General features: G+C 34.2%; 3 protein-coding genes and 1 pseudogene across 3 annotated transcripts; 3 read left to right on the top strand and 1 right to left on the bottom strand.

Moving 5' to 3' along the window:
- The first annotated feature begins 15,789 nt into the window (after positions 1 to 15,789).
- On the top strand, positions 15,790 to 16,260 carry LOC117905619 (disease resistance protein RPV1-like). Its single transcript, XM_034818499.1, has one exon. The coding sequence runs from the start codon at positions 15,790 to 15,792 to the stop codon at positions 16,258 to 16,260; it is 471 nt and encodes a 156-aa protein (XP_034674390.1).
- A 1,788-nt stretch (positions 16,261 to 18,048) lies between these two features.
- LOC117905618 (disease resistance protein RPV1-like) lies at positions 18,049 to 18,933 on the top strand. The gene is made up of 2 exons (XM_034818498.1): positions 18,049 to 18,086; positions 18,354 to 18,933. The coding sequence occupies exons 1-2, from the start codon at positions 18,049 to 18,051 to the stop codon at positions 18,931 to 18,933; spliced, it is 618 nt and encodes a 205-aa protein (XP_034674389.1).
- Positions 18,934 to 20,777: 1,844 nt separating this feature from the next.
- On the top strand, positions 20,778 to 21,790 carry LOC117905616 (annotated as a pseudogene).
- Positions 21,791 to 25,198: 3,408 nt separating this feature from the next.
- On the bottom strand, positions 25,199 to 25,624 carry LOC117905615 (uncharacterized mitochondrial protein AtMg00810-like). The gene has a single exon (XM_034818497.1). The coding sequence runs from the start codon at positions 25,622 to 25,624 to the stop codon at positions 25,199 to 25,201; it is 426 nt and encodes a 141-aa protein (XP_034674388.1).
- Between the last annotated feature and the right edge of the window lie 239 nt (positions 25,625 to 25,863).

Genomic DNA, 25,863 nt, shown 5'->3' with positions numbered 1-25,863 from the left:
CTCAATTGAAAAGGCATATGGGTTTATGCATGTAAAATAAATGCCCTCTCAAAGCTTTGGACTATAAGGACTTGTGGTTTTATAGGAAAATGGAAAGCACAAACCTTATAGTTGGCTGGTATGATTGGTTCTAGACGTCAATGCCAACACTTCTCTTGTGCAAATATAAAAAATTTGCATTGATATTTTGGAAGACATGTGACATGTGATTTAGTAGTCTTTGACGGTCTAGCTATGACTCAGGTGGGTTAGCTCAGGCCAAAGCCAATCAAGCCTTGTGAAAGGGAATGAGGTGAGTGAGTGGTTGTACTTTTAGTGAAGGCCCAATTTTTAACTATAACTTTAAAAAACAAACAAACAAACAAAAAAACGCCCACCGTGGGGCTTGAACCCACGACCATAAGGTTAAGAGCCTTGCGCTCTACGAACTGAGCTACGGAACCCTTATGATTTTTTATGATTCTGTAAAATAAAAATTATTTCTTATTACATTTGTGTTTAACATTTAAAAATAATGAGTTATGTATATTTGTTGCCAAAGTAACTTATATTATGTAATTTTATTTATTTTGAAATATGTAAACATGTTATTGGTATGTAAAATAATCAGCCCAAAGGAAGATTATTTTAATATAATAATAAATAAAGTAGTCATAAATGTGTGACATATAAAGTTTACCTTGCATGCTGTGTATGTCAATCCAAAGACAGACATATTGCTTCGGTTTTTTACTGTCAATATTTATGAACTAATTTTGTAAAAGAATTCCAATTACAAGTTGATATTTTTGTCCAAAGACTAAATATTAATGTTTATGCTAGGTATCTTGTAATAGGCCCACATGCATATATATATATATATATGTGTGTGTGTGTGTGTGTGTGTGTGTGTGTGTGTGTGTGTGTGTTAAATTTTTATTTATTCATATATGTATGATATTTTTTTGTGATTGATTGTGAGTTTTTTTGTTATGGATTCAACATCTTCTATATCTGCTAATGTTAATAACATTCCTGTGCTTAATGGCACAAACATCATGAAATGGAAGGAGCACGTTATAATTGTGCTCAGGTGCATGGATTTGGACTATGCATTAAGAGAGGTTCGCCTTGCGGACCTTACTAGTGCTAGCACTACTGAGCAAAGGGCTGCTATGGAAAAATGGGAGCGATCCAATCGCATAAGTCTAATGATAATGAAGAACTCAATTCCAGAAGCTATAAGGGTTGTAATACCTGAGGAAACTCGAGCTAAGACATTCTTGACCAGATAGCAAACCAATTCGTTGCAAATGAAAAGGTTGAGACGAGCACTATTCTTAGTAAGCTTGTCTCCATGCAGTACAAAGGGAAAGAGAATATAAGGGAGTACATAATGGAAATGTCCAATATTGTGAATAGAATCAAGGCACTAAAGTTAGAGTTATTAGAAGACATACTCGTGCACTTAGTCTTGATCTCTCTACCTACATAATTTAGTCCATTTAAGATCAGTTACAACACATAAAAGGAAAAATGGACTCTGAATGAGCTTATTGCTCAGTGTGTACAAGTGGAGGAGAGATTGAAACAAGAGAAGATAGAAAGTGCTCACTTGGCTTCCACATCTCAAGGATATGGTACCAGCAAGAAAAGGAATAGGGACAATAAAGGAAAACAAACTGCATTTTTAGGGACATCTAAGCAAAAGGTGCAAAATAAATAAGATAAGGAGATCACTTGTTTCTTTTGCAAGAAGACTGGTCATATGAAGAAGACATGTACCAAATACGCCACTTGACGTGAAAAGAAAAGTACACTTCTCAACTTTATTTGTTCAGAAATTAATTTAGCTATAGTGCCTATTGACACTTGGTGGATAGATACGGGTGCAACTACTCACATGAGTGTCACGATGCAAGGTTGCCTAAGGAGCTGAATGTCAACTGATGGTGAAAGATACATCTATGTGAGAAATGGAAACAAGGTTGCAGTGAAGGTTATTGGTTTTTTTAGATTACAATTAGATTTTGGTTGTACTTAGGATTTAAATGAGACTTTTGTGGTACCGTCGTTTAGACGAAATTTAATTTATGTTTCATGTTTGGACAAATATGGATATTTTTGTTCATTTGGAAATGGAATGGTTAGTCTTTATCTAAATTCAATTGTTATTGGTACTGGTAGTCTAACAGATAAATTATAAAAATTGAACATAAAGACCTCTAATGGTAATGAAACCTTGCATTCAAGTAATTATGGCATTAAGCGAAAGTTAACAAATAAGAATTCATCAATGTTATGGCATAGGCGTTTAGGTCATATTTCAAATCAACGTATTCAAAGGCTTGTGTCAGAAAGAATTCTTGATCCACTTGATTTGTCAAACTTTCAATTCTGTATAGAGTGTATTAAGGGTAAACAAACAAATGTGAGGAAAAATGATGCCAATAGGTGTGGTGACGTCTTGGAATTGATACATACAGACATTTGTGGTCCATTTCCTACCCCTTCTTGGAATGGACAACAATATTTTATCACTTTCGTTGACAATTACTCACGCTATGGCTATCTTTATTTGATTCATGAGAAGTCTCAGTCATTGGATGTGTTCAAGAATTTTAAAGCCGAAGTTGAGAACCAACTAAGCAAGAAAATAAAGGTCGTTAAATCTGACCATGGAGGTGAATATTATGGCAGATATGACGGATCCGGTGAACAACGTTTAGGGCCATTCGCCAAATATTTGATGGAGTATGGTATCGTCCCTCAATACACCATGTCGGGGACTCCAAGCCAAAATAGTGTAGCAGAGAGGCGAAACCATACTCTTAAAGATATGGTAAGAAGTATGATCAGTCATTCCATCTTGCCAGAATCACTTTGGGGCGAAGTTGTCAAAACTGCAGTTTACATTTTGAACAAAGTCCCAAGCAAAACAGTAGCCAAAACCCCATATGAGTTATGGAATATCAAGAAACCTAGTATTAGGAATTTGCATGTCTAGGGTTGTCCAGCTGAGGCTAGGCCTTACAAGCCAAATTAGAAAAAATTGGACTCCAGAACTGTGAGTTGCTACTTTGTAGGGTATTCTGAAAGGTCAAGAGGTTTCAAGTTTTATGATCCATCAACTAGGTCTTTCTTTGAAATGGGCAATGCTAAGTTCATTGAGGATGTTGAGTTAAGTGGGATAGAGCCATTAAGAAAGGTGGACTTTGAAGAAGAATCTGTTAGTATTCCTATTATGGCAACAAGACATGGTTATATTATATTTGATGACACTATCTAGAAGGTACAACCAATAACAGAGATTGTAAACACACCTGAAATTCCTCCTACTCAAGTTGTAGAACTAGTTCAAGTTCATGAAAAGGTACTTCAACAACCTCAAGTACAAGTGCCACTAAGGAGATCCACTAGAGAAAGGAGAAGTATAATTTCATATGATTATGTTGTATATCTCCAAGAACATGAGTTTGACATGGGTCTGGAAGATGATCCAATTTCAATTAGTCAAGTCAAACAAAGTTCTGATTCTGAAAAGTGGATAGAAGCCATGAAGGATGAGATGAAACCAATGAAAGACAATGGTGTTTGGGACCTAGTAGAGTTGCCTGAAGGTATAAAACCGATTCGTTGCAAATGGATTTTTAAGACCAAGCGGGATTCAAAAGGCAACATTGTTAGGTATAAGGCACACTTAGTCGCGAAAGGTTTCACTCAAAAAGAAGGCATTGATTATAAGGAGACCTTTTCACCAGTTTCATCAAAAGACTCCTTTAGAATCATCATGGCACTTGTGGCTCATTATGATTTAGAGCTACATCAAATGGACGTCAAAACTGCGTTTCTTAATGGTAACATTGATGAGACAATATACATGGTGCAATCGGAGAACTTTGAGTCTAATGATTCAAATCAACTTGTATGCAGATTAAAAAGGTCCATATATGGTTTAAAGCAGGCATCCCGACAATGGTATCGAAAGTTTGATCAGGTGATTACTTCATTTGGTTTCAAGGAGAACATCGTTGATCAATGCATATATCTCAAGTTCAGTGGGAGCAAATTCGTTATCTTGGTGCTATATGTAGATGATATTCTACTTGCAAGTAGTGATGTGGAACTTTTGCATGAAACCAAGTGATTTCTATCCAGTAAATTTGACATGAAGGATCTTGGTAATGTATCTTTTGTGTTGAGTATACAAATCTATAGGGATCATTCAAGAGGTATACTTGGGCTATCACAAAAGTCCTACATCGATAAGGTGCTAAGTAGGTTTGGCATGAGCAATTGTACACTAGAGGACACACTTGTGGCAAAAGACAATAAATTCAGTTTGCACCAATGTCCGAAAAATGAACTTGAGAGGAAGGATATGGAAAGGTTTCCCTATGTCTCGACAATAGGAAGTCTCATGTATGCACAAGTTTGTACGTGTCCGGATATTGCGTACATTATTGGAATGTTGGGTAGATATTTGAGTAACCCAGGTATGGATCACTGGAAAAAGGCAAAACGGGTTATGCAGTATTTACAAAGAACTAAATATTATATGCTCACATATCGAAGATCCAATCATTTAAAGATAGTGGAATATTCGAACTCCAATTTCATAGGATATCTTGACAGTAGGAGATCCACTTCAGGCTACATCTTCATGTTGGCTGGAGGAGCAGTTTCATGGAAAAGTGTTAAACAAACACTTGTTGCTTCTTCCACTATGGAGGCAGAATTCATAGCTTGCTACAAGGCATCAAACCATGGGATATGGCTGCGGAATTTTATCACAGAGTTGCAAATTGTTGATGGGATTGAGAAACCATTGAGAATCAATTGTGATAATAAGGCCGCAAAATTGTATTCTAAGAACAACTGAAGTTAATCAAAGTCCAAACACATTGACATCAAGTTCTTGGTTGTGAAAGAAAGAGTTTAGAGTCTTCAAGTATAAATCGAACACATAAGCACAAACTCTATGATTGTGGATCCGCTCACTAAGGGTTTGCCACCCAAAGTATATCATGAGCATGTCACACATATGGGTGTTGTACATATTAATGATGTGCTAGTATAGTGGGAGTTTGTATTTGGGTTTTGCGTTTGTTTTCTTGATGTATTGTTATGTTTGTGTTATCTGTACAAACTTTAGTTTTAAAGACTATTGTGTTTGAATACTCTGAATTGAAATGATGACTTTTAGAAGTAGTTTAGCATCAAGTGTTGAAAGTGGAATTTGACTATTTTTAGTCATAAAGTATGACCAATTGGAAATAGACATATTAAAGATCACATTTTATGTAATTTCTATGCTACACATCCATACTTGATCCATGTTGCTAATTTTGTTAATGTTGTGACCATTGATGGGTTTAGTTATAATTATGATTAACGAAGGTCGTTTTAATCCCGTGTTAGCAGCATAATTAGTAGATCAGATTGTTTAAGGATATTTGGATAGGATAGCAAAGATGAGCTCAATAAAGTATTATCATGAACATTGTTTGGTAATATATGTGGTCCAAGTGGAAGATTGTTAGAATAACTATGAACTCATACATATTAACCATAGTTTATGATCAAGCTATCTGTACATATTTCAATTTATGTTCATTGAGTATGGGCCACCTTATGTGTAGAGTCCAATGCCACATGTGTCTTACATGATGGGCCTAAGACACATGTGGCCCAACATCCCAAAGGGTATGCTCCCTAAGGCATAGAGGAAATTAATATTTAAGGAATTCCTAAGGTTTTGTGTCAATTCAATTTTTGAAAAGACAGAACATTCGCTCTCCTGCCTCCCATCACCAGAGAGAATACAGAAAGGTGGTTTCCTCTCTATCGCCTTAGAAGAACCATACTTCTTTAACACCCATAATGGATTCAGGTTTGTCTGCATTCTATAAAATGTTAGGCATGATTTCTTTATATGATTTAACATGATATTTCTGTCTAGTATTTGGGTTGATAATGGAGTTCCAACAATCCTTCAATAATTATTGCAGAATGTATGATTTTAAGAGATAATGTATTAACTAATAAGAATAATGGGTTTGAAGGTGACTCAAAAATAGTAATAGATTGTTATAATAAAAAGAGTAATATTTCTAATTCTATTACGTTATTAATGAAGGATATTTGGAAGTTATCTCAGAATTTAAATATTTACGATTGTCCTCATATTTATAGGAAAGAACTAGAATAGAAGATTGTCTAGTTAAAAAATGTATTTATAATATAAAGTTGATAAGGTGGTGATCAAATTTTTCTAAAGATGTTACAAATTTTGGTTTTAAAGATTATTACGGTTCATCTTTCAATTGAATTTGTAGAGCTCTTTTCCTAAAAAACCCAGTTTGGTCAAAGTTGTATGTCATGCTAAAGCCAATTTTTTTCGTACGCATCTCATGAAGGTGGATGGGGCGCGGTAGCTAGAATCAAACTTCTTTCTTACATTTAAAATAAAATGATAATTAAAAATATTGTAGGGTATTCTACTTTGTAGGTTCTTCTCCTAATAAAAATAAAAAAACAAAAAGTCAAAGCCTTGTATTATTCTAAAGCCAGTTTTTTTTCATAAGCATCTCACGAAGGTGGATGGGCGGTAGCTTGAATCAAACTTCTTTCTTACATTTAAAATAAAATGATAATTTAAAATATTGAAGGGTACTCTACTTTGTAAGCTCTTCTCCTAATAAAAAATAAAAAATAAAGATTAAATAGTTTTAAAATGTATAATTTGCTAACTAGTTTTAATTATATTTGATTTTCTTTAGGATTTTTCATGCGACAACCAAACATGAAACAATAATTTTTTTATCATTTTTTTTCTTTCCTAGTATTTTTTGGAAACCAAACATAATCTTAGAATTACTACTTTGATTCTCAATATAATCACTCCTTAATGGGTAGTGGTAGTGTGAGTTTTTTTTTTTTTTTTTTTTTTCTGTAATGTTTTGTTATAATGTTTTTTTCCTCTTATTGAATCATTTTGTTTATCAATCTTGACATAGGTGCATCCAATTTTCTAGGTTTAAAGACAACCCTTGTTGATATGTACTCTAAATGTTTTTTGATTAATATGGGCATGTATATAAAATGTTTCCCGGGAACTACATGGAGAAGGTTAATGGTAATAGTTTTTTTTTTTTTTTTTTAGGTTTCTTGTTTTTAGAATGTGATTGTTGACCATAAATACTTTTCAAAGAAAAATAAAATTTACTAAAATTTTCATATTATGGTTAAAGGTGATTTTCATGATAAAAAGGGACCTATTCCCATAACTCTTTTTGTTTTTTTAATAGAAAAAATTGACTTTTTCTATAAAGTTGTTTTGTACCAAAACTATATGGTATCACAAAATTTATTTTATAGTAAAAAGTAGCATGTTTCCATAAATATTATTTTATGTTACAAACTTTACATTTTATGGTTAACAATAAGGAAAATTCTATGGTTCCTATAGGGTAAAAGAAACCAACTAATGGTACAACTATTTGTACCTCTTCTTATCTTCCTTTTTCCTTCTCTCTCCTAGGTAAGCCTATGGTCCCACTCAAATTTTAATTAAAAAAATAATGCTATATTTACTAATTTGTTTTACTAATGATTTTGTTTTTAAAAAAAAAAATCTAGTAAAAAACAGAGAATTTGCCTAAAAAAAGAGTATAAATCTTAAGTTAAATTTATAAATAAATAAAAAATAATATGTAATGAAATTTTTATTATCTAAATTCACATAAAATATTTAATAAAATCTATTTAATATTCTTATTTATTATTCATTTTTTATCATAATCTATTTTTCATTCCTTTGAAAAAAAATTAAATTAAATTTTTTATTTGTTTTTGTAAAATTTTTATTTTGATTACATAAGTAAGCTAGTCATCCACGTTGAAAGATATTAAGAGGAGTAATTGCTGAATTATGTTCTTGCTATTAAACACATTGAATGGGGTTTATATAACATAAAGGGAGAATTATCTTTTGAGGGTAGATGGGCCCCCAAATTAACAAAAGGTCCATATAACTCTTCAAATTAAGTTGAAGGATATGAAATAGTAACAAACAAATATACCCTTTAAGAACACATATAAAATATTTTATAAAATTAAGTTAAATATTTTTTTTTCAAAAATACTAAATTAAATAAAAGTAGTTTTCAAAAATATTAAATTAAATATTTTTTTTTTCAAAAATATTAAATTAATTTTTTTCAAAAATATTAAATTAAATTAAAGTATTTAAAAAAATATTAAATTAAATATTTTTTTAAATATTAAATTAAATAAATTTATTTTTAAAAAATATTAAATTAAATAAATTTATTTTTAAAAAATATTAAATTAAATAAAAGTATTTTAAAAAATATTAAATTACATAAAAGTATTTTTCAAAAATATTAAATTAAATAAAAGTATTTTTCAAAAATATTAATTTTTTTCTCAAAATCAACAAAGGGCATTTTCGAAAATACTAAAGGGTGATATCCTTCAACTCAATTTCCATACTTTCATTGGGTCTTGGGCTCAATTTGAAGAGTTACATGGACCTTTTGTTAATTTGGGGGCCCATCTACCCCCAAAACATAATTCTCCCTAACATAAACATCCCAAACGGTTACAGAAAATATCCCACAAAACATGGTCAAGTCAATTACAATGAAAACAAACATTTGAATACATCAGAAGTAATCTGTTACAACAAAAAACTAACAGTTAAAGAATAGCTCCTACGATTAGGCTTCAATACGCCCCTACAAGATGGCAATTCCATCTGAAATGCCAATCTTGGAGCGAAGAAAAAGGAACTGACCTTTGGAGAGAGGTTTAGTAAGGACATCAGCCAACTGAGAGTGAGTGTTAATATGAGAAACTTTAAGAGAATCATCAGCAACTTTTTCCCTAACAAAATGGTAATCCAACGCGATGTGCTTCATTCGACTATGGAATAGCGGATTTACACACAAATAGGTGGCACTTAAATTATCACAATAAATAGTAGGAGATTGTTGAAGAGTGATACCAAGCTCAGAAACGAGATGAGAAACCCAAGTGACTTCAGCAGCAGTAGAAGCGACAACCTGATACTCGACCTCTATTGAAGAACGAGCTACTGTCTTCTGTTTCTTTGAACACCAAGAGATTGGATTGCCACCAAGAAAAAGAACAAAAGTAGTGGTAGACTTGTAAGAATCTTGGTCGCTAACCCAATCGGCATTGGAATAAGCTTGAAGATCAAGAGGTGGAGTGACATCTGAATAAGCTTGAATATGGAGAGGCTGTGGTCGTCGGAAAGTGAGACCAAAATGTATTGTATGTTTCAGGTAACGAGGCAACCTCTTAGCTGCAGTCCAATGAGTTTGAGTGGGGGCATGCATGAATTGGGCAAGTTTGTTGATGGCGAAAGCAATATTAGGACGAGTGAGCTGGAGATATTGAAGTCCACCAACCAAGCTCCGAAATTGAGTAGCATTAGCTGGAGTAGAACCATCATTGAGAGTTAGATGGCCAGTTGAAGACATTAGGGTGGGAGAATTCTTTATGCCTTCCAAATGAAACTTTGCCAACAAGTCACGAACATATTTATGTTGAGATAAAAACATACCATCAAAAGTGGAAATGGCCTCAACTCCCAAGAAGTAGCTCAAAGGACCAAGATCCTTTAGGGAAAAACGATGAGGAAGAGCATCAACGAACTTCCGAATGGACTAAGAACAATTTCCTGTTACAGGTAAATCATCCACATATACCAGAAAATAAATTGTGATTGATCGACATTGATAGATGAATAATGAAGTATCAGATTTAGAATTGATAAACCCAAAGTTGAGGAGAAATGTCTTTAACTCTGTGTACCAAGCTCGAGGGGCTTGTTTCAAACCATAAAGAGCCTTTTGTAAGCGGCAAACATGAGTAGGATTATCCTTATCAACATACCCAGGTGGTTGAGCCATGTAAACATCCTCAGTTAAATTTCCATGAAGAAAAGCATTATTAACATCAAGCTGTGAAATAGGCCAACTGTTACTCAAGGCAATGGATAGAACAACTCGAATGGTGGTTGGCTTAACAACTGGGCTAAAAGTGTTATGATAATCGACCCCAAGGCGTTGATGGAATCCTTTGGCAACCAAACGGGCTTTGTATCGAGAAATAGAACCATATGGATTTCGTTTGATACGAAACACCCATTTACACCCCACAATGTTATGGTTGGAAGGAGGAGGTACAAGAACCCATGTACTGTTGCGAGCAAGAGCAACAAGCTCATCATCCATGGAAGCACACCAGTTGGGATCTTGAAGAGCTTGAGAGGCAGTAGTAGGCTCAAGGGACGCAGGAAGCGGATGTTTGGTGACATGAAAACTTGTCTTAAAGCCAGGAAATTGTTTGGGACAATGGATATTATTTTGAGAACAGGTTACAATTTGATGAGATGGCTCGAGTGGAGGATTGGACCCTTAGGTTTGGGTAGGTGGTGACAAGGACAAAGATGGAGAGGAAGTATTAGAGGAGTCAGAAGACAAAGGGAGAGGGGAAGAGGAGAGATCATACCTTGGAGTAGCATCACACACCAAGAGAGGAGCTGAAGTCATAGTAGATGGACTGGAACTAGCAGGAGAACGTGATGAGAGTAGCTCCTGATTAGGCCGTGTGGTAGTGGAAGAAGATCCTTGGTGCGGGAAAGATTCAGAGGGAGTGTGAACCATAAAAAAAGAAGGTTGGATAGCAGCAAGAGCTGGTGAACACGAAGACCAAGTGGAGACAACTTGGTCAAGATCTGTAGGCGAAGTATTTGAGGCAAGAGGAAATTGATGTTCAATGAATTGGACATGACGAGAGATGTACACATGGTTGGAAGACAAGTATAAACACTTATAAGCATTGTGAGTGTTGGAATATCCTATAAAGACACAGGGCTTGGAGCGTTTATCAAGTTTATGATCATAATAAGGACGCAACCAAGGAAAACATAAGCACCCAAAAGCTCATAACTTATCATAGTTTGGCAGTTGTTGAAAAAGAGACTCAAAAGGTGTTTGATGTTTAAGAACTGGAGTGGGCAAACAATTAATTAAGTATGCAGCAGCAAGGAAAGCATGAGACCAATATTTCAAAGGTAGAGAAGCTTTGTGGAGCATGGCCAAACCTGTTTCAACAACGTGACGATGTTTCCTTTTAGCAGAGCCTACATGTTCGGGTGTGTAAGGGGAAGACACTTGATGTTGAATACCTTGTGATACAAAGTAGGATTTAAGACTTTTATATTTAGTGCCACCATCTGTGTAAAGAGTTACCAATGATGCTTTAAAGTATTTTTCGACCATAGACTTGAATTTGGGAAAAACTGCGTAAACATCAGACTTGTAAGCCATAGGAAATAACCAAACATATTTTGTAAAATAATCGATGAAAATAAGATAGTACCAAAAGCCATCAATTGATTCAATTGGGGAAGGCCCCCATACATTTGAATAAACTAAATTAAGAGGACCACGACTTTGAAGTGAAGAAACTCCAAAATGCAACTTGTGGCTCTTATTACATAAACATGACTCACAAAAGAAACTGTGGAATGACTCAGTGGGATAAATTGGAAGATTATGTTTGCGAATTAAAAACTGAAAAATACGAGATGATGGATGTCCTAAACGATGATGCCAATTGGCAAGTGATGTCTTGACACTAACACAGGCTTGTTTAGGAAAGGTACCCATTGCGTTTCCCTTGTTAGGCCAAGGCCACTCATAAACATCATCCTTGCTCCGCCCTTGAGTGAGACGCGCCCCCGTTTTGAGATCCTTGACAACAAAAGAAGAAGGAAAAAACTCAATAGAAGCATTGTTGGTTTTACAAAACTTAGAGACAGAAATTAAGTTTTGCTTTATGGAGGGAACACATAACACATTAGACAAACAAAAAGACTTAGAAGGAGCAGGGAGTTTAGAAGAACCAGTGTGAGTAATTTTGAGGCTTGAACCATCACCCAAGAGAATGTCATCAGGACCTTCATAAGGCTGGTGGTGGGAAAGATTAGTTAAATCGCCAGTAACATGATGGGAGGCGCCAGAGTCCACAATCCAATTTGAAGACGACGAGTTCCCAAAAGAGGTGTGATGAACCTCTGGCTGTTGTTGCAGGAACCTATTGGCCGAATTGCATTGTCTAGCAGTATGCCCATTTTTCTGACAAAATTGACATACAACATTGGAGTGAAACTGATTGTTATGGTTACCATTGTTGTTGAACTTCCCATTATAACTTTGTCCATTGCCATATCGAGGTTAGGTGTTGCCAAGACTTGTGCGAGTATTATTCACAGTGACATTTGAACCACCACGTGACTCTTCTCTTTTCAAGAAAGATTCATGTTCTACAAGCTTATCATGAAGTTCTTCAAATGAAACAGGAGTGTCTCAGGCTCTTAATGCAGCAGAAATCTCCTTAAAGCCACTGCCAAGGCCATTGAGAGCAAAAATTGTCAGATCATCATCACTTAAATGAGTGTCAATGAGAGCTATCTCATCAGCAATTCCTTTGATGGTTTGAAGATACTCTGCAACAGAACGAGTATTGCAAGTGATGTTGGTAAGCTTCTCCTTGAGATTCATTACTCGTGATATGGATTTGTTAGCATAAAGCTTGTGAAGCTTTGCCCAAGCATCACGAGAAGAAGTAGCAGCAGTAATCAAAGGCACAACTCCTTCTGAAAGAGATGCAAGGATTGCATGAAGGAGCAATTTGTCTTGCCTAGTCCAAATAGAAAAATTTGGATTTGAAACAGTTGTTCCATCTTCGGCAATAATTTCCTTGGATGGGCATGTCTTAGTCCCATCAAGAAATCCCATGAGGTCATAACCATATAGTAGGGCGTCAAATTGTGCTTTCCAAGAGGGAAAGTTGTTGTTGTTCAATTTGATGGATAGTTAGGCAGTTTCATTAATGGAGATAATTCCATCAAAGCAAGAAGTAGAAGAAATGAGTGATACATTGGTTCTGCTGGTTGTGTTTTCAGCCATGGTGCAGGATATTTGCAAAGAGAGGTTTTGGATCAAGAAAAAAAAAAAAACTCGTTAGAGTCTTTACTGCTCTGATACCATGAAAGATATTAAGAGGAGTAATTGTTGAATTATGTTCTTGCTATTAAACACATTGAATGGAGTTTATATAACATAAACATCCAAAACAGTTACAGAAAATATCCCACAAAACGTGGTCAAGTCAATTACAATGAAAACAAACATTTGAATACATTTGAATACATCAGAAGTAATCTGTTACAACAAAAAACTAACAGGTAAAGAATAGCTCCTATGATTGGGCTTCAATACACGTGTTCTAGAATAGTAATGGATTTTATTGAAAAATGTGTCCCAGATGCTAAGAATATGACAAGAGTATGAAAAATGTATATGGGTATGCAAAATGTATCTTAGAAGGTTCCCTGTTTCTTTTTGCTAAAAATTCATAGACCTTAATGTATAATTCACTATAAGGCTTATGCAATCGGTCCATTAGTAAAATAAAATCTTCCCATGTTATAAATTTATTTTTAAAAAAAAGTTTAGATAAAAAAGATTTTAGATAAGTGTATTTAATTATTTTTTTAAAGTAAATTTTATGTTTTAAAAATTAAATTTTATATATAAGTATATGTTACTATTTGATCGGTGGGTTAATATGTTTACACTCAACGTAAAAATAAATAAATAAATAAACCCTTTATTTCATTTTTTTTTAAAAAAAAGATAAAATGAATTTTATAGGATTTCATGGCTTTCTTTCTTTCTTGGAGACAATGGATATATGGGCATGAGAACCTATATGTTAAAGCCAGTGTAGTGGAATGGTTGATTCCTATCTTAAAAACAAAGGAGACAATGTTCCTTAAATAGTTGAAAAATGGATTCGTTGAATTCCTCTAATTAATGAAATATTCAAATTAAATTTTAATGGTTTAAGGATAAAGAATAAAAGTGTATTAGGATATATAGGTTATTAGAAACTCTAATTTAACTATAAAAATGATTGCGAATAGGCATATAAGCAATCCTTCAATAATTGTTGCAGAATGTATGATTTTAAGAGATAATGTATTAGCTAATAAGAATAATGGTTTGAAGGTGACTTAAAAATAGTAATAGATTGTTATAATAAAAAGAGTAATATTTCTAATTCTATTACGTTATTAATGAAGGATATTTGGAAGTTATATTAGAATTTAAATATTTACAATTGTCATCATATTTATAGGAAAGAAATAAAATAGAAGATTGTCCAATTAAAAAATGTATTTATAATATAAAGTTGATCAGGTGGTTATCAAATTTTTCTAAAGATGTTACAAAGTTTGGTTTTAAAGATTATTACGGTTCATCTTTCAATTGAATTTGTAGAGCTCTTCTCCTAAAAAAACCCAGTTTGGTCAAAGTCGTATGTCATGCTAAAGCCAGTTTTTTTCGTAGGCATCTCATGAAAGTGGATGGACGGTAGCTAGAATCAAACTTCTTTCTTACATTTAAAATAAAATGATAATTAAAAATATTGTAGGGTATTCTACTTTGTAGGCTCTTCTCCTAATAAAAAAAATTAAAATAAAAAAGTCAAAGCCTTGTATTATGCTAAAGCCAGTTTTTTTCATAAGCTTCTCATGAAAGTGGATGGGCGGTAGCTTGAATCAAACTTCTTTTTTACATTTAAAATAAAATGATAATTAAATATATTAAAGGGTATTCTACTTTGTAGGCACTTCTCCTAATAATTTTTTTTAATAAAAATAAATAAATAAAAAGTCAAAGCCTTGTATTATGATAAATCCAGTTTTTTTGGTAAGCATCTCACGAAATTGGATGGACGGTAACTCGAATCAAACTTATTTCTTACATTTAAAATAAAATGATAATTAAAAATACTGAAGGGTATTCTACTTTGTAGGCTCTTCTCATAATAAAATAAAAAAAAGTCAAAGCCTTGTATCATCCTAAAGCCAATTTTTTTCGTAAGCATCTCATGAAGGTGGATGGGCGGTAGCTCAAATTAAATCAAACTTCTTTCTTACATTTAAAATAAAATGATAATTAAAAATATTGAAAGGTATTTTACTTTGTAAGCTCTTCTCCTAATTAAAAAAAAAAAAAGAAAAAAAAAAAGGTCAAAGCCTTATATTATGCTAAATCTAGATTTTTTCGTAAGCATCTCATGAAGGTGGATGGGCAGTAGTTCGAATCAAACTTATTTCTTACATTTAAAATAAAATGATAATTATAAATATTGAAAGGTATTCTACTTTGTAGGCTCTTCTCCTCATTAAATAAAATTCAAAATTTCAAAAATCCTTGTATTATGCTGAAGCCAATTTTTTTCATAGGCATCTTATGAAGGTGGATGGGCTGTAGCTGGAATCAACTTCTTTCTTACATTTAAAATAAAATGATAATTAAAAATATTGAAAGGTGTCCTACTTTGTACGCTCTTCTCCTAATAAAAAAAAAAAAGAAAAAAAAGTCAAAGGCTTGTGTCATGCTAAAGCCAGATTTTTTGATAGGTATATCATGTATTCTTTATTACATTTAAAATGAAATAATAATTAAAAATATTGAAATCCATTTTTATATTTGATACATGATACATCCACCGGAGACCTTCACAAGAATTTTAGCACACAGCATCCCCACCTTCCAAGGCAGACTTCATCCCTGCCTTTTCTACCCACCAGCGTTTTCCTGAAATTTCTTGCCGCTTTTATGAAGAAATTGCCTGCAATTTAAGCTAAGTTGAGTGACGTCTCATAGTAAAGAGTGGATGGCTTTTGCAAAACCTCAAAGTCAAAGAGCGTCTTTTTCTTCTATTTCTACTCGTGGTTGGAATTACGATGTTTTCTTGAGCTTTATGGGTGAAGATACCCGCCATAAATTTGCAGATCATCTCTACAGAGCTTTGAATCAGAAAGGAGTTCGTACCTTTAGGGATAATGAAGAGCTAGGAAGAGGAGAAGAGATTGCACCAGAACTTTTAAAAGCTATTGAAGAGTCCAGGATTTGCCTCATAGTTCTGTCGGAAAACTATGCCCGTTCTAAGTGGTATTTGGATGAACTGGCAAAGATCATGGACTGCAGGCAGAAAATGGGAAAATTAGTTTTTCCGATTTTCTACCATGTGGAACCATTCCGTGTGCGAGGACAGACTGGGAGTTACGAAGAAGCATTTGAAATGCATGAAAAAAATGCAGACCAGGAGGGAATGCAGAAGATGGTGGCGAATATTAGCGGATGATAAATCGGAAATCTTTTTAAGGTTATAATCAACATCGTTATCTTGTCCTAAACAGTCAAAATCTTATATCTCCTCCTGACTGGGAGTATTGATTAACAGACTATTTTCTAAACTTATCTTTAATAAAAGAACACAGCAAAAGTGTCTCTCCAATAATTGCAGGGCAATACTCTTTCAAGAAGGTAAGTATGTTAAGTTTCAAATGTTGGGAGGCCAAGTCATACAACCAGTCTTTGGTTCTTTTAGGCTATGTTAGGTCCCGTAAAATACCAAGGAAAGAAAAAAATTGTTAAGGAAAATGATTTTATCATATTTAGTTATCCTATTCAACAATAATTAAGATTAATTAGAAATTTATACTTTTTTAAGTTATTTAATCTTTCCCTCGAATTTTCCGGGAACCAAACATAGCCTTAGTATTTTCTCATACTTACAAATACCATCTTGTGATAGACCTAATGAAAGTGTTTAAGTTTCAAATAAAGGCCAATATCATATAAGAAGGGAGGTGATTGCCCTTCCTGTGTGGGATGGAGGTCAGAAAAGATGAATAAGGGAGAATGGTTTCCATAGAAGACCTCTTTATTTATGGTATTCTAATGGAGCTTGAACATGATAGAGATATACTATTAACCATGCATAAGCGTGAATTTAATAGTATGTTATTATGATGTCATTCTATAAACAATTATTTCTTTGTATTTAATTGGAGATTTGCATTAGATAAATTAATCTTTCGGCATAATTTAATAATAATTGTGTTAGTATATTTTATATATAACTAACTGGACCAAGTAGAGAATGGATGTTTTGTACTGACTGTTAAAACATATTCTCTAGGACATTAGAAATAAGATTTATGTTTTTAATCATGATTTAATTAATATGAGCAAATATAAAATGTCTTGTGTTTTGATTCATTAAAGAGTGAGTTTCATTTATTGGAGCGATAAGACTCGATGAGTTGGACAAAGACGCTTTATGTTTGCGATGTATTAAATAATGATTGAATCCACGTCTCGGAATAGAGATTGATGATGCACTTTAAGTAAGCTTATAAGGTTTCATTGTGTAAACCCTACAGGTGGATTTTTATCCGACACATGAATTAAGTTAAGCGACAATCTTGAAGATCTATTGTTACTCAAATAAATTGTCCGTAATTTGTTTGATGTAAATAACATCTGTAATCTTAACGTGGGAAACATAAATTATTATGTAATGGAATTCTAAGATTAATAAGGAGTTCAATCATGAATTTTTAGTGGTATAATTTGTGATTAATTATAATGAGAATATACTGGTCCTGTATGAATTCTTATTATAATTAGTAGCCTTGTTAATTTTATTCCTGCGGTCCCTGCTGTGCCTTAATTGTTTGGACTATACATGAATTATGTGTTTTAAATAAATGATAGATTAGTTTTTAATTAAATTTTATTTAATTAAAAATAGATAATCTAATTTATTTAAAATGAGCATTTTAAGGGAAAGAGAGTCACGCTTATATCTGTTTCTTGAAGCAAATTATACGCTCAAGAGTTTCTAAGAAAGCTGTCTTCTTCCCATCGAAGAGAGGCATATTAGAAACAGAAAAGAGAGTGACACAACCCTAGCTATTGTTTTTCTGCCCACTCAGAAATCATAGTCCGGAAATTGATAAGGTAAACAGCAGAAGATTGTAGGAGATTGTGGGCGTTTTCAGCAGAGAAAAAGGTCAGTCTTTTACATATGGTTTTGGCTTTCTCCATGCTTGTTTCATCATGATTTGTTTCCGCTGCGTAAATCATGGTTTCTATCAGAACAAATGACAAAGGATTGCCCAAGTATAATATCCCTTGTTGTTGAAGGATTGAAAAACGTGTAGCTCATGCCAGCTAAAAAGATTACATGTTTTCATACTATTGATCCTCTATGAAAACACCTGAATATGTGATCCAAGTATTCCAACCTTATTCCTTCACTGCATTCTATTTCCCCATAATTCTGGTTTTCTAAATAAAGCTGAAAGCATATATAATCCAGTGTACTTCATGTTTGCTGGTGTTTGTAACTGTTGACTCACCACTTGTGTCATGCTTTACTACTTACAGGCCTAAGGCTCATGTTATTGAGGAGATTACTTCCACTGTTTGGAAGAGTTTAAATAGGGAATTCTTACATGTTGAGAAGAACCTTGTTGGGATGGATCGACAAAGGGCATCTTCTACTTGTACTTCTATTGGTTCATGGGATTATGAAGTTTTCTTGAGCTTTAAGGGTGAAGATACCAGATACAATTTCACAGATCATCTCTATGCAGCTTTGTATCAGAAAGGGATTCGTACCTTTAGATTGGATGAGATCAGGGGAGAAGAGGTTGCATCAGCTCTTTTTAAAGCTATTGAGAAGTCAAGGTGCATCCTTGTGGTTCTCTCAAAATACTTTGCCCACTCCAGATGGTGTTTGGACGAATTGGTGAAGATCATGGAGTGCAGGAACCAAAATGGAAAAGTAATTCTTCCAGTTTTCTATCATGTGGATCCTTCCGATGTGCGAAAGCAGGAAGGGTGGTATGGAGAAGCATTAGCCCAACATGAATCAAGAAACATTTTTGGCCACAAGACACAGAGGTGGAGAGCAGCTTTGAGGGAAGTGGGCAATCTTTCTGGATGGCATGTACAGAATGGGTAAATATAGCTTGTTCCATACAATCTTTTGCGAGTATCCTTTATTTTTTACATAAATAATGACAAAACATAAATCTATTAAAAGATATATTCGACATATGTGTCTTTCCTAAAAAATCAAAATATTATGTCCCCCTTGAATGGGAATGCTAATGTTCAAGCTAAGTGTTGGTTAACTACATTTCTACTTTATTATTCATTATTCAATTCAAGGCTTCATTCTGGTTATTAACAGATTACCCAGGTTCATGGCCCATATACAGTGTTAAAATCTGCTTCATCAATTAAAATAGAAAAATCATGGACTTTCTAAATTATTTCCCTGAATTGGTTCTCATAGGCCCTGTGACTATTTGAAATGCAAGGCGCAAACATGATGTTTTTCTCAACAGAGAACCAATTTGGAGGAGTTTTTTCTTCTTCTTTCTTTCTTTCTTTCTTTCTTTTTTGTTTCTTTTTCCTTTACTTTTTTTTTTTTTTAATGATATAACATTACTCTTTCAAAATATAAGTTGCATATAAAAGGTCTTAAGACTCAGTCATGTAGATGAGACTCAAGATAGAAGGCCAAAGTTTCTTGATGATACTTCTAAAATGTCATCTACTTTGTTTTTGTTCAAAACCAAGTCTTTCAAACTTAATCCCTATCCTTGAAATGCCAGAAAGGAACCCCTTTCTAAATTTGTTCACACACTCAAAACTATAGATTTCAATAAGGTGTTTCATTGACATGATTATTTTGGGTGGGCTTTTGTTTCCTGTTTTTTCATTTTGTTTATGGGAAATGGAGATTGTTTTGGTTGTATATGAAAATGATGATGTTTTATTTTGAATTGCATGTGTGATTAAGATACATTGCTTTTACTGATTTGATGATCACAAATAATTGTCTAAAGCAGGATTTCATTGTAATCAATATGACAGGGAATAAGTTGATTTTCAGTAAAATCATCTCTTTTTCCTTCATCAATCATTTATTTCTTTCTTAAGATATCATACACAATATAAGTGAATATTTAACAAATAATTTATTTATTTTTGAAAATAGTCTTTTTTCTAAAGATATTTTTTCTTCGATTAAAATTAGTTGGTTTGAATTTAAAACAATATTATATCTTCTTGTCCTTGCATTAATATTTAATTGGTTTCCTACTTCTTTGCATTTCTTTAATGGGTTAATATAATGGTATGCACAAGCTTCTATTCTTGATTTTTGTTTTTTTAGTGTTTCCCGATACATACAAATACCATTAATTGATAGGACTAATGAAAAAGAAGCTTATAAAAGGAAGTGTGTAAAGTATCAAATAAAGGTGGACATCATCTAGGAAGGGACGTTAGTGATCTTTCGGTATGGATAGAGGTTATTATAGATCATTAAAGGACTATATTTAGAAGCCCTTTTTCTACAATGCTCTAATGGAGTGCTTGAAAAAATGGCTAAAGATCATCTATGTATAATATCTCTGATTGTCTAAGGATTGTCGATCATGTAGCTAATGCTAGCTAAAGAGATTTCATGCTTTCAACTTATTGATCTTTGTTGTAATGTATACTCAACATAATGAAAACACTAAAGTATGTGATATAATGTATTCATTCTTTTACCCCTAATGCATTCTATTTGCTCATAAGTCAAGTTTATAAATGAAACTAAGCATAATCAATTTTAGTTAATGTTTTCTACTATTTGTTACTCTATTGGCTCATCCACGTATATGCCTTGCTGGTGGCAAGTCTGAGGTAGATTATATTGAGGATATTACTTGTGTTATTTTGATGAGATTTAGTCATAAACTCTTACATGTTGACAAGAACCTCATTGGGATGGATTATCATTTGGAAGAAATGGAAGAAATTTTTCCACAAATGATGGACTCAGTATCAAATGATGTTTGCATGGTTGGGATCTATGGACTTGGAGGAATTGGTAAGACAACCATTGCCAAAGTTTTATATAATCGAATTGCTACTCAATTCATGATTACTACCTTTATTGCAAATGTTAGAGAGGATTCCAAAAGTCAGGGTCTACTTCATTTACAAAAGCAACTCCTTCATGATATCTTGCCAAGAAGGAAGAACTTTATAAGCACTGTTGATGAAGGGATCCATATGATAAAAGATAGGCTTTGCTTTAAAAGGTTCTTCTTGTGCTTGATGGTGTTGATGATTTGAACCAATTGGAAGCCTTAGCTGGTGATCATAATTGGTTTGGTCCAGGAAGTAGAATTATTGTAACAACTAGAGATAAGCATTTGTTGGAGGTGCATGAAGTGGATACATTATACGAGGCTAAGAAATTAGATCACAAGGAAGCTGTTGAACTCTTTTGTTGGAATGCTTTTAAACAGAACCACCCCAAGGAAGATTATGAAACACTTTCAAATTCTATGGTACATTATGTTAATGGTTTACCATTAGGTCTTAAAGTTTTGGGTTGTTTCCTATATGGCAAGATAGTACGTCAATGGGAAAGTGAATTGCATAAACTAGAACGGGAACCTAACCAAGAAATTCAATGTGTGCTTAAGAGAAGTTATGATGAATTAGATTGCACACAACAACAAATATTCCTAGATGTTGCTTGCTTCTTTAATGGAGAGGATAAAGATTTTGTTACTAGAATCCTAGAGGCTTGTAACTTCTATGCAAAGAGTGGAATACGAGTCCTTGGTGATAAGTGTCTCATAAATATTGTAGACAACAAGATATGGATGCATGACTTGTTACAAAAAATGGGGAAAGACATTGTTGGACAAGGATTTCCTGAAGAACCTGGAAAATGGAGCAGATTGTGCTATCCTAAGGTTGTAAGTAGTGTATTAACAAGAAAAATGGTAAGAGCAAACTGCAAATGAGCCTACTTTTAAACTTGAATGATATTTAGAATATATAAGCTTCAATAATATCATTTTTGTTTAGGTTACAAATATTACTTGTATGTATTTTGCTCTTCACTTGTCCTCTACTCTTGTTTGTCAGGGAACAGAGGCAATTAAAGGCATACTCTTGAACTTGGCTATACCAAAGCCGATACACATTACTACTGAATCCTTTGCAATTATGAAGAATCTTAGGTTGCTCAAAATCTATTCAGATCATGAATTTGCTTCGATGGGGGAGCACAGTAAAGTAAAGTTGTCTAAAGACTTTGAATTCCCTTCTTATGAGCTAAGATATCTCTATTGGCAAGGATATCCTTTGGAATCTTTGCCATCAAGTTTTTATGCAGAGGACCTTGTAGAACTTGACATGTGTTATAGCAGCTTAAAACAACTTTGGGAAAGTGACATGGTATGATTATTGATTATTTATTCGTGTCACTTCTTTAGTTAATCTCTAAAGTCCATGAAAGCTTATATATTGAAGCCATTATTATTATTTTCTGTTACAGCTTCTTGAAAAGTTAAATACCATCCGATTGAGTTCCTGTCAACGCCTCATTGAAATTCCAGACATCTCAGTTAGTGCGCCCAATCTGGAGAAACTAACTCTTGATGGTTGTTCAAGTTTGGTTAAGGTTCACCCATCTATTGGAAAGCTGAGCAAGCTTATTTTGTTGAATTTGAAAAACTGCAAAAAGCTTAGCAGTTTTCCAAGCATCATCGACATGGAAGTGCTTGAAATTCTTAATTTGTCTGGCTGCTCAGAGCTCAAGAAGTTTCCAGATATTCAAGGTAACATGGAACATTTATTGGAGCTTTATTTGGCTTCAACTGCTATTGAGGAACTTCCTTAATTGAGCATCTCACTGGACTTGTTTTATTGGATCTGAAAAGGTGCAAAAATCTTAAGAGTCTTCCCACAAGTATCTGTAAGTTGGAATCCCTTGAATATCTCTTTCTCTCTGGTTGTTCAAAACTAGAGAATTTTCCAGAAATGATGGAGGAAATGGAAAATTTGAAAGAGCTTCTTTTAGATGGACCATCAATAGAAGGGCTACCCTCTTCTATTGACCGTCTAAAAGGCCTTGTTTTATTGAATCTGAGGAATTGCAAGAATCTTGTGAGTCTTCCAAAAGGCATGTGTACATTGACATCTCTTGAAACACTCATTGTCTCTGGTTGTTCACAATTAAACAATTTGCCAAAGAACCTTGGGAGCCTGCAACATCTAGCGCAGCTCCATGCAGATGGAACTGCTATAACACAACCACCTGATTCAATTGTTCTTTTGAGAAACCTCAAAGTATTGATCTATCCTGGATGTAAAAGATTAGCACCTACATCATTGGGTTCGCTCTTTTCATTCTGGTTGTTGCATAGAAACAGTTCAAATGGGATTGGTTTGCGCTTGCCTTCTGGTTTTTCTTGTTTTAGGTCCTTCACAAATTTAGACCTAAGTGACTGCAAACTAATAGAAGGAGCAATCCCCAATAGTATTTGCTCCTTAATCTCATTGAAGAAGTTTGATCTAAGCAGAAACGATTTTCTAAGCATACCTGCTGGCATCAGTGAACTTACAAGCCTAAAGACCTCCGATTGGGGCAGTATGAGAGTCTCACAGAAATTCCAAAGCTTCGACCAAGTGTCCGAGACATACATCCACACAATTGCACAGCACTTTTACCAGGCGCGTCAAGTGTAAGCACATTGGAAGGGCTACAGGTCCTATTATATAATTGCTCCAAATCAGTTGAGGACCAATCCTGTGGTGATAAGAGGAATGAAATGCAAAGATTTCCACATAATTATGTGTCTTCCACTGCTTCTGTTTCCTCTCTAACTACTTCACCAGTTTTGATGCAAAAGTTGTTTGAAAATATTGCATTTAGTATTGTTTTTCCTGGCAGTGGAATCCCTGAGTGGATCTGGCATCAGAGTGTGGGATCTTCTATTAAAATAGAGCTACCTACAGATTGGTATAATGATGACTTCTTGGGATTTGCTCTCTGCTCTGTTCTTGAACAACTTCCTGAGAGAATTATATGCCATTTCAATTCTGATGTTTTTGATTATGGAGACTTGAAAGACTTCGGTCATGATTTCCATTGGAAAGGCAACCATGTTGGGGCAGAACACGTCTGGCTGGGTTATCAACCATGTTCCCAGTTGAGGTTGTTTCAATTCAATGACCCCAATGACTGGAATCGCATTGAGATTTCTTTTGAAGCAGCCCACAGATTCAACTCAAGTGCATCCAATGTGGTGAAGAAGTGTGGGGTATGTCTTATTTATGCAGAAGACCTTGAAGGAATCCATCCAGGAAATAGAAAACAACTTAAAAGTAGGGGTTGTAATGTAGTCGAGAGAAGCAGTGACAGAGCAGGATTCAATCGAAGTGGAATGGACTCCAGTTATAGTGGCAGCAATGACAGACCCACCAACCATCCCACGCTCAAGCGCAAGCGTCCTCTAGAATGACTACCATCGCCCAGACTCTTTATTCCAATAAAATTCTATTTTTTGTTGACTTGGTCATGCATGCTCAAAATTAGTGATGGTATTTTTCGTCGATGATTCTTGGGAACTCCTCCAATTATGCCTGTATATTATATTTCTGTCGACTTTTAGGTGAGTCTTCATCTTTTCTCTTATTGAGTTATATTGATTGAAGCAACTGAAATTCTTTAAGGAGTCGTTCTTTTTTGTTTCTTCAATATTTTAGGTAGACATTTTTGTTTGAATATTACCTTTGATTTTGCTGAAATTTGTTACCAAGCCTTGCTGATTAGGTGTCTTTTTTAGCACTTGGTGGTGAATATGGGAAGTTTGATTATGAAAATCAAGCAAAGTTGGTGTTGGGTGATGAATGCAAGTTGCCTGATGAAACACCCAGCATACTTCTTTTCTGAGTGTAAATCAACAAAGGTATTTCTCAATTCTCTGTATCTTTATTAGAGGAATAATACTCATATATATATATACACACACACAATTGAGAGTCCTAAATTAGGAAGGTATTATCCCTAAGGAAACAACTAAATTATGGTAAGTACAGATATATACAGCTAACACTCCCCCTCAAGCTAGAGTATAAATGTTGATCATGCCCAGCTTGTTACAAAAGTACTCAACTCGAGTTCCATTTAGAGCTTTTGTAAAAATATCCCCAAGTTGCTCTCCAGTCTTCACATAGCCAGTAGAGACTAGATTTTCCTCAATCTTTTCACGAATGAAGTGACAATCGACCTCAATGTGTTTGGTTCTTTCATCATAGACTGGGTTCGCAACAATATGAAGAGTGGCTTGATTGTCACACCAAAGCTTTGCTGGCATTGTCCACTTCATTCCCACTTCACATAAGAGTTGATGTATCCATATGATTTAAGTAGCCTGTGCCATGGCCCTATACTCTGATTCTGCACTCGAACGGGATACAACACTCTGCTTCTTACTTTTCCAAGCCACTAGATTCCCACCAAAGAACACACAATAAACTGTAGTGGATCTTCTATCAAACTTAGAACCTACCCAATCCGCATCAGAAAAACACTCAATGCGAGTGTGTCCCTGACTATTGTATAGTATGCCTAGACCAGGAGCCTTCTTTAGATAACACAAAATATGCTCTAAAGCTGCCCAATGCTTTATTGTAGGCGCAGATGTGAACTGACTAACAACACTTACTGCATATGCAATATCTGGTCGCGTCATGGTGAGATAATTCAGCTTCCCAACCACCCTCAGATACCTCTCAGGGTTGTAGAAGGGATCTCCATCATCTGGCATAAGCTGTACATTAGGAACCATCGGGGTAGTACATGGCCTTGCTTCTATCTTACCAGTCTCTTTAAGCAGATCAAGCACATACTTCCTCTATGATAAGAACATCCCTTTCTTGCTCCTTGATACTTCTATTCCCAGTAAATACTTCAGTTCACCCAAGTCCTTTGTATGAAACTTGGAATGCATGAATGCCTTAAGATCAGAGATTCTTGCATGGTCATTTCCCGTAATAACTATATCATCGACATAAACCACAAGAAGTA

The sequence above is a fragment of the Vitis riparia genome, chromosome 18 (genome assembly GCF_004353265.1).
Source record: "Vitis riparia cultivar Riparia Gloire de Montpellier isolate 1030 chromosome 18, EGFV_Vit.rip_1.0, whole genome shotgun sequence".
NCBI classification, from domain to species: Eukaryota; Viridiplantae; Streptophyta; class Magnoliopsida; order Vitales; family Vitaceae; genus Vitis; species Vitis riparia.
The sequence above is the reverse complement of the archived record's forward strand: the minus strand, read 5'-3'. Positions and strand labels throughout refer to the sequence as shown.